The 9798-nt window shown below is 41.7% G+C and overlaps 1 protein-coding gene across 1 annotated transcript; it reads left to right on the top strand.

Annotated features, from left to right (window-relative positions):
- The first annotated feature begins 2 nt into the window (after positions 1-2).
- Positions 3-8995, top strand: npat (nuclear protein, ataxia-telangiectasia locus). Its single transcript, XM_085370716.1, has 17 exons — positions 3-62; positions 228-346; positions 438-498; positions 592-664; positions 862-902; positions 1251-1493; positions 1593-1668; positions 2509-2632; positions 3055-3146; positions 3254-3335; positions 3416-3512; positions 3629-3745; positions 4233-5633; positions 5953-6053; positions 6533-6626; positions 6758-8094; positions 8696-8995. Exons 1-17 carry the CDS (start codon positions 26-28, stop codon positions 8774-8776), a joined length of 4176 nt encoding a protein of 1391 aa, XP_085226842.1. The 5' UTR covers positions 3-25; the 3' UTR covers positions 8777-8995.
- The last annotated feature ends 803 nt before the right edge of the window (positions 8996-9798 follow it).

Genomic DNA, 9798 nt, shown 5'->3' with positions numbered 1-9798 from the left:
CGCTTTCACCAACAATTAGTCGGTCATGTTGCTACCGTCTGACGTCGCTCGGCTTGTTTTGGGTAAGTCTGGTCGTCCATAGCAGACGAGTAGCTGTGGGGTTAGCCAGCAATGACAGTCGAGTGTAAATGGGTGGCTTTAGCCTCACAGCCTTAACGGTTGATTGGGCTGCAGTTGGAGGGTAACTGTTACTGCTGACTGAGGTGCTACTAATGTCCTTCCGCTAGGGTACCTCCAAGAAGAGGGACTGTCAGCTACAAGCCAAGCTTTCATTCACGAGAGCCCCAACCTGAAAGAGTATGCCGAGCACACCACAGGAGATGGGACTATTCCTGCTTGCGTTTTTGTAAGTGTGCCTTCCTCCCTCTTGTAAGCCGCCTCCACAGCCTGTCATGATTACAGCTGACTGCATTTATGTTTAATCTTTCCTCACACAGTCCATCTTTGGGAAGAGCCTGACAACCATTTTAAATGAGTATGTAGCTGCTAAAACAAAAGGTAAGCCATTCAGAGGATCTCTTTAGTGTTTTATGACCGATTATTGTTCATATGTCATGGTTTGTTGCTGATGATTAGTCATATTTTCAACAGAGTCTTGTCATGAGGTTCCCGTCATGATGACTTCATTGTGGAAAAAGCTGGATTTCACACTCAACCAGATTAAGTAATGAACTTCACTAATAATTGTGTGATAGCATAGGATGCATGGGGCTGATTTTGAAAAATGATTTCTTATTGTTTTCTATTGTTGATTGGTATGTTGTTGTGAGACGAAAGATAAACATCTGCTGCTGTGTTTCTGAATGCTAAAACTTGGTGAAGTGAATCAATATGTGAATATTTTTCTGCATCTTTCCTTAGGTCATTGCAGAATTCCCCTGCTATATCAGCATGTCAGAGAAGTAAGTTTGTCAGGTTGTTTGTTTTGATGTAATGGGCTAATACATGGTGATGTAGCTGAAAGCATCAGGTTTAATGCATTGATGCATTTATGTAGAAATATACCTATAACGTAGGAACAGAAACTGTTTGAAAAGGGACTTCCCTAATCATGAGCTTATTGTGATTATAGTTGCCTGTTCCTAAAACCCCAGGAATTGGCATGTTACCCAAATAACTTCTGAATAAAAACATTGTCTATACATCAAATTGGGAAATTAGCACCATGATTACTTACAGTTGTCAAACAGTGCCTCAGCATTCAGGTTTTATATGTAACCTATTTACTTATCAGCCTCTGTGTGTTGCAGCACGTTCACGTGTTGGATTGGCAAACATGGCTAGACAGCAGGTCCTTGCCGTGGCTTCTGCGGGTGCTGTTGTCTGTTCATCGGTTTCTGAGACAAGCACCATCATCAGCCCAGCGCACACCTCCCACAGCATGCTTGCCCACTCCACCCCAGTGTGCTACAGTGGTCCGAACAGCAGACCAGCTTCTGGCAGTGGCACAATCCAGCATATTCATGACAGCAGCCGATTAATGACTACACCCAGTCAGTAATATAACACACAACTGAGTACAAATGCTAAAGTAAAGTAATGCTAAGATCACAGCTTTTTTAATAATAAATATTCAAACTTATTCGTTACAGGGGATTCACCCATGCAGATCATTGTTTCAGAGCATCGGCTAAATCCAGGCCCAATGTCTCCTGGTCGAAGGAAATGGTATGAATAGTTGTTAATGCTTTACTATAGGTGTTATTACATAAACATCTGTCCAGAGTGCTAAAGACAGACTAATCTAAAGTGGATGGAAAAATTAGCTTTCGTTGTACATAAATTGTGCATGGACATTGCTGTTACAATGACTTTACAGTATCACTGAATAAACCTTTCGCATTGCAGAAAATGTGACTAATGATTGCAGAAACAACAAACATGTATTTGGTGTGTTGCATAATCTAGAATGTTAGTGATTCAGTAGCTTTTCTTGCTAAGGGTTTGTCAAACTTCACAGGGTGTTTACTGTAAAATGACAGTTGTGATCTTGAGCACGAAAAAAAATGCATCAGGTAGGGATTGTGAGCAAGTTTGATTCATTTCTGACCAATCTAGGAGTAGTGATCCTTCTGAACTGTGGATGGAGAGGACATCAGATGCCATGTCATAAGCTAATTGGTCCTTTGGCTGGTTGAGCTAAAAAAAATAAAATGCTGATTGTAGTTAATTTCACATGACATTAATCAGTCACAAGGCTGTGTCACTGCTTATTCTAAATGACTCAATATTAGTATGTTGTTCCTTAATCTGCGCACACACCGAAAGCAATCCTCAGTGATATAGCCATAATCAGAAACCATAGAAAGTGATATTTGGCGACTTCAAGGGACTTCGACGAAAAGAACATGCTGGTGACGCACAGTCAGCCTGGAATATTGTCTGTGCTGGGTCACCCCAACTTCATTGATTAATTTGATCTTCAGCATGTGATATTTTTGTTTGACTTTATTGTGCTGTTATTGTTATTCCCATGGTTTGTTTAAAATGTTTTTCTGTTGTCTTCAGGGACACCCCCAGGAAGAGAAGTGGTGCTCCGAGTGGCTCCAGTGCCCCTAGCAGATCTGCTACAGCTGCTGGCAGCAGCAGTGCAGAACCCCAACCTGAAGAGGCTGTTGATGAAAACTTCCCTGTAAGTAAATGGCCTGGCCTGTATTTGTACAGCGCTTTACTCAGTCCCTAAGGACCCCAAAGCGCTTTACACTACATTCAGTCATCCACCCATTCACACACACATTCACACACTGGCGATGGCAAGCTATGTTGTAGCCACAGCTGCCCTGGGGCGCACTGACAGAGGCGAGGCTGCCGGACACTGGCGCCACCGGGCCCTCTGACCACCACCAGTATGTCAGTAATGCTAGGTTTCCTAATCGCAGAGAAAAGTTAAAGACTACACTTCAATCACATATTAACAAATCCACTGACATTGTTGTTTAAAACCTTGTTGATCTGCTGAATGGTCATATATCAGTCTGTGTCTCTAGATACAAAGAAAAATTACTTTATTGCATCAGAAATTACATACTCTCTGTTTCATCTCACTCTTTACAGCAGCTTGTGATACAAAACGCACGTGACAAGATACTGGGTGACAGGTCCTTACAAGAGAAACTTGCTGAAAACATCAACAAAATCCTTGCAAAGTAAGTAACACGATAGGACTCTTCATTTTGTTTGCACTTGGATGTATTGTGCATAGTTTTTGATAATGATTGTGCTGTTTCCTACTCTGTTTCATCACTACTATCAGTGAGCCAATGCCCCAAACATCAAAGGGTTCTTCAAGTACAGTGGAAACAGACCAGTCTATAGATGAAATACTAGGATTACAGGTGATTTGTTTTCTTAACATTTTGCTTGTAATGTTTTCACTTTTTCTGTGTAATTTATTATTATTTACTCACGTATACAGGGGGAAATTCATATGAGTGACGACGCCATCCATGACATTTTGGAGCAAACTGAGTCCGACCCAGCTTTTCAGGCTCTCTTTGACCTCTTTGACTGCAGTAACTATGACCTCATTTACTTTAATGTGTTTTCCTTTAAATAATGGTTCGCAAATGTCTGTAACAGTTTAACTAAAGAACTTTTTGTAAGACTTTTTATAAATTGATGTTTGCAGATAAAACTAAATTTGCAGATGGAGAAGCAGGAGATGGCGATACGAGCAGTAGTCCAGAAGAGACCGACACTGCTGGAACTACATCTGCAATCAGACTCCTTCAAAATATTGATACAGGTAGTCTGTCATAATCTAAACGTCGAAAAGGCAGCATAAATGTCTACAGAAAGTCTGGAAGGGGCTTAGAGGTGTAAGGCTGTAGCTTCTTGAGCTTCTAACAGTTGGTAAACTTTGTAAACAAAGTCAAAAATTGAAAAGTACCTATAATTATTCCTAATTTAAGAACTGAAATGAACTGCAGGAAAATACTAGCCATGACGAAGAGGTGGAGTGCACTTTCAGATAGTCTCTCCTGCAAGACATTCATGGTGTTGTTCACAGTAGTGTTGAGAACTGTGGGGAAAAAGAGAGTGGTTGACAGCTGGTTACAGGAACATCCCTGCCACTTGGACTTCATAAAACCTGGAAGCATCAGTTGTGAAATTATAATAAAAATCCAAACATTTTTCCAAGTTTAAATAACTTTCTATGAGAGGTCAAGCAGGTTATCATTTCTGCTAACAATAGAGACAAATGAATAATTGAACTCTGTTTCTATTTTCAGGTGCCACACACAGTGATTCAGCTGCTTCAGATACAACACCAATGACGGTGAAGACGAAACCTGGGCAAGAGCGAAAGACAAGAAAGTCCGCTCCTCCAACACTGTTAAAGAAAACAGTTCTTGGTCCCAGTGGCAGATCATCCAGGATTGAAAACAGTTCAGCCAGACTGATAGTGAGTCAAGGGGATCCCCGAGGTGTCTCAAGTGCTCCAACAAACTCAAACAGAAAAGAAAAAGATGCACTTTTCACTAACACTGTCAATGAAACACCAATGGATATTGATGAACCACTGAATACACCTCCCCCTCCTCCTTTGGACAGTTTGGCCACTCAGGAGCCTCCCGCAAAGGACAGCACTTCTATCGCGCCTGTCTTTGGTGAATCTTCCACAGATCCCTCGCCAGTGGACTCTTGTGCTTTTCCTGAGCCAGAGGAAACATCGGCCTCAAATATGAACAACCAAAAAGAACCTAAACAATCACAAGAGTTTAAAGATCAACCTGGTGCACCCGGAGCATCATCTTTGCCTCCCGAACAAGCTCAGCTGAACATCACTCCAGCGCCCGCCGCTGACCTACCTCAAATATTACTCTCAAACAGTGGAGGAGATACTCTACCAGTGTCTACTTTCTCAGTAATATCAAAATCTGTCTTAAAAACATCCTCTTCTACAGATACTACAGCTTCAGCAGCCTCACCCTCATCTGCTTTTATTGCTGCCCCATCTACGGCAACACCTGCCGCACCAACGTCTGCTTCTACCTCTGCAAGTCCAAGAGCTGCACATGCCTCACCCGCATCCTCGTCCTCCTCCTGTGCCCCCGTTGCCCCTCCTCCTGCAGCTTCAGTTGCAACAACAGCTGATCTGTTAACCACAAGCATCCCAAACACGGCTGCAACAGACTCCAGTAATGTCATGTCTTTGAAAATAATCATAAGTGATAACCAGGATGAAGGTTCTTCCAGCGACACAGCCTTAAACCAGGCAATTTCCAGCATTTCTGGAGACAAGATTCCCACCATTTACGTTTCCTCCCCAGCTAAGCCGGTGGGATGCCCTGAAACTCCAAAGGCCAACATGGATGAGGTGGCGCAGGCAGTTAGTGGATTACAAAGTTCTGAGGCATTTGCTAGTCCTCTGAGCAGCAAGGCTGGAGCAGTAACTGCATCTCCACTAACTGGAACGTCACAGGCCCAGCAGAGCTATATAATTCAACTACCCCTGGATGCAACTAACCCTGCCCTCCAAGGAGCCAGCTATTTCCTTGTAACAGAGCCCCCATCTACCGAAGCTGAAGGCAGACAGGTGGTGCTGCCTGCTGGTGTCTCAAACGGACAGTCTTTACCCACAAATCAATATGCGGTGACAACACCAACTCGCTCTACAAGTTACTCCACTGGTAAGAGACAGAAGGCTGCAAAACTGAGTCATCCCACAAACATTACATCTATAAGTGAATGTAAGGTAGTAAGCAATGTGCAGTGTGTATAACAACATACTTTTCCACATTATTGCACTGATTACAGTCCAAAATATTGAAAGTAAAGTTCTTTTGGCAAAAGATTGTAGGGACACTGTCGTTAAGCAATTTATTTATTTATTTTTGAGTTATCAATGGCAACAAGGCATGTCCCCATGTTTAATCTTTTTCCTTCACTTTCAATAACTTTCTCAGTATCATAATTATCAAACTATGACATCTGTGCTCCTGTTTGAAGGGTCAGCACTCGTCCTGCCATCACCCGTGAAGCCCATGATGCTTCCTGTTTCTGTTGTAGGACCGAATCCTGTGGGGAAAGTGCAGATGGTGTCCAATCAAGTAAGATCATTTTATTGTTAGTCGGAGCATGTGGTTTGCAGTTAAAAGCATTTCCTTTCTTACCATTTTAACCAGAATGATGGAGTGAGAAAAGCTTTATTTCTTTATTAAATGAGACACTTTCAGACCAAATTGGCTGCTAAGTAAACAAAACTGTCCAACTGTCCAAACTTTGCCACTCTCAGGTCAATGTGTTAACTTTATCTTGTGTGCAATGCAAACTGGTAAATAAAATGTATTATACATTGTATTTCAAAGGATAAACATACTCTTTAACCTTTACATACTGTTCATATTCTATGCTAGTATGGCTTGGGTCAGTTTTGACCCAGTCAAGTTTCTGTTCAATTTTGAATTGAAGATCTGTTTGATTATTGTTTATCCAAGACTTTCTGTAAGTAAGACATTCTGCTTCTACAAGGAGTCCCAGTTCACTTCACATGTAAACCACATTAACCCATTCATTGTTACATTTACAGCTTGTTGCCATACAGAATCCTGTATCAGTAGAGCAGACAGAAACTGTCCCGTCCAAAACTCCCACCGTCGCAAGCAAACAACCTGTAGCTGCTGGTAAGTTAAAGGTTAACCTGCTTCTCCATGGTGAAGATGTATACTGGCTAAAAATTATATGGTATCCTTTTTTGAATGCATCTTTGCTCAGCATAATGTTTTAATTTCACGGCCTCATTTCTAAATTCCAGGCACTGAGAAAAATCTGGGCAGTAAAGAGGTTCAACCTGTATCAGCTGGAAACACAGACCAGCAGGATGCAGAAAAAGGTGCCAGTCACAGGAGAATTTTATGTTTTGACTCTTCTGCAGACATTCAACCACAAACTGCTAAAACAACTACAACCAGCACAGCCATGACTGCAACTACATCCCCATCACCATCTATCCAGCAGACTGAGAAAACTAATACAGAGTCGGTTGTTCGAATAAGACCTACTATCCTGGGTGGCAACAAACCCAAGAGGAGGGTAGAAACTGTCAGATGTTTAGCAAGTCCGCAGGCTGGAGTAAGCTTAGTGAAGGAGCCCTTTTCTTTACAACAGTACCAGAAAGATTCTGCTAAAAAGAGCTCTCGCAAGCAGGATCATAACACCCACAAGCAGGAGTCTCAAAGTGCCAGTACCAGCAGTGCTGATGCTTCAAAGGTTGAGGCTGGAAAAAAGTCAGAATCAGAAAAAAGATCAAAATCTGTTGTGAGGAAATGCAGTCAGGATGCACATAAAGATAACTCAAAACCTAAGGATTCGTATAACTCCAAGTCAGAGTCTGATTCTGCACTAAAATCAGGAAGTAGGAAGGACAAAGAGGAAAGCAGCAGGAAAGAATCTGCAGAGAAGGTGCCTTTGAAACCACGTGAGGGACGTACAGAAAAGAAGACTTCCTCTCAGGAAATGCCAAATGTCACAGCTAACAAAGAGAATGAAATGAAGGGTAGCATGCAAGACCAACAACCTTCATCCTCAGCATCAAGAGACTTGAGCCCTCCAGCTGTCCCTCAGCCAGCATCTCAGAGTCAGTCCAAAGTTACAAAAACACCATCTAAAACCAGTTCTCTGGCTAAACAGGCAGCTGAGATGCTTCAGGACATTCAAGGGCTCAAATCTCCCGCGAATCCAGTCAAAGGGCTTGGTGCAAGCAGTTCAGACCTTCCTGGAAGTGGCAGTAAGCAGGAAGCACCTGCTGATTGTCCCAGGACTCCTCGACAGAAGGGAAAGGTTAAAGACGGAGAGGGTACTCCAAAGCATCTAATGCCTCCCAACACCCCAGATGTACCTGGCTGCAGCCCTGCCAGTGAAGCCGGCAGTGAAAGCAGCATTAACATGGCTGCTCACACACTTATGATTCTTTCACGTGCTGCCATCGCCAGGACAGGCAGTCCACTGAAGGACAGTTTGCGTCAGGAGGGGATAGGAGAAAACTCGCCTACTAGCTCGAAGAACTCAAAGAAACGCAAGCAACCTATTTCAGCATCAAGCCCCCCTCCAAAGAAAGAATCAAAACGATCTCCCACCAAAAAGAAAGACCGAGTAAGTACAGCAGCATGGTTTTTGTCCAGTCTTTTTTTCCTCTTTATTTTGTATTCAACTCTTTTGTGTTTTGTTGTGTAGTGATTATCAAAGGTGTGTGGACACCAGATGAACTTCCATTGCGTATCAGTCCTTTTTACGTGTTTATTATTTATTTATGGAACCTAATCTAATTTACTAAATAAAGTACACTTTGTTATTATGCCCAAGTACTTCATAGTCTCTTCAAAATATGCATATTTGGTACAATATACACTTGCAGTATGATGAAGGTGGAATGAGGTGCTTGGGCAAATACACAGCCAGTTAACTGGGTCCTAACACCCTGGCATCCTGTGCGATTGCCGGTCTTGCTTGTTGGTAAGCTATGTGACTGTTTTGAAAGCGTGACAAGTTTCTTGCCAAATATGAGGACCACTCAAAGAATCTTGACACTGCACATCTTTGGATCATCCAGCCTTAAACTTGCCAAGTGTAAAGTAGATGTTGAGTTGTTAAGAAAAGCAAAGCAAGTAAAGACAAACACATACACACGAAGGCAGATGTTTGATACCTAGTTCTGTCATAAAACTCTTATTTATTGCTTTCATTTTATTTGCAGGAAAGAAAGAAAATTATAGATTATTTCCCTGAAGACTTGGATGTGGATAAGTTCCTGTCTTCACTTCACTATGATGAATGAAACCGGACACGCCAGCAGGAAAGGACTGTCGTAACTTGTGTTACAATCCAGAAATAGAACAAGCCCTCTGATAACACAGTACATCTGGTTCCTGTTAATAACTTTGCCTGAGACATTAAAGTTGAAATGGATTTTTCAAAAAGTGTGGGAATTTTGGCAAACCCCCTTCCCTCCAGTGAAGGTGACATATCTCATGATCATGTTGCAACAGTAGCAAAGCAACCATTGCACTTTCGATTTTTTACACTTTTTACTCAGTAATGAACACGAGGACATTGATTTACACTCTGACTTATGTTGTGGAACAGTTTTGATTTTGGGCACTTTGGCAGAGTGGGTGTGTGTTGTTAATGGTCGACTCAAAGAATTGCCTTGGTCAATATTTGACTCCTTTGATAAATACTGGCCTATTTGACACCTGACAGGTCTGTATCTAAAATTACACTTTGGAATATGTTTCTAGCAGACATTTTTAAAAACACTGAATTATAGCTCCTGTTTTTGAGTTGAGAAACATTTTGTTATTTGAAAAATAAAAAAACTAGTGTAAATGTACGTTTTAGTAGCATAAACATGTATATTACCTTTTTTCAGAATCAGATGCTTTGTTGAAGCTGTTCACATTTGTATACTTGGCTTCATTTTAATAAAACAAAGAAAATCATGCTTGTTCTTTTGTCTACATTTAAAGCCATTCTTACTAAGTCCCTATAAAGACTAAAAGAACACGTGGTTTTTTTTGTTCAGTGTGAATGTTGTGTGAAGGCTGGGACAACACCACAGGATGATAAGGAAATCTGGAGCTCTAGAAAGTATAAGGTTTGTCAGTGTTGTCCTTTGATGGCTGAAAATGTTGAGGAAATCCTTCAAGAATGCTTGTGTCACATTTGAACTCTGATGTTCATAACCTCAGGCAGCCAGACTGATTTGTAGATTCTACTGGTGCCAGTGACGTTTAGGTGTACCGCGTGACTCAAGGTACATGCTAACCTATTGACCTTTCAGGCTTTGTCAGTGCTTAA

The sequence above is a fragment of the Diplotaxodon limnothrissa genome, linkage group LG14 (genome assembly GCF_057381915.1).
Source record: "Diplotaxodon limnothrissa isolate DT_005_m linkage group LG14, D_limnothrissa_male_GT1.1, whole genome shotgun sequence".
NCBI classification, from domain to species: Eukaryota; Metazoa; Chordata; class Actinopteri; order Cichliformes; family Cichlidae; genus Diplotaxodon; species Diplotaxodon limnothrissa.
This window is presented reverse-complemented; position numbering and strand designations above follow the sequence as displayed.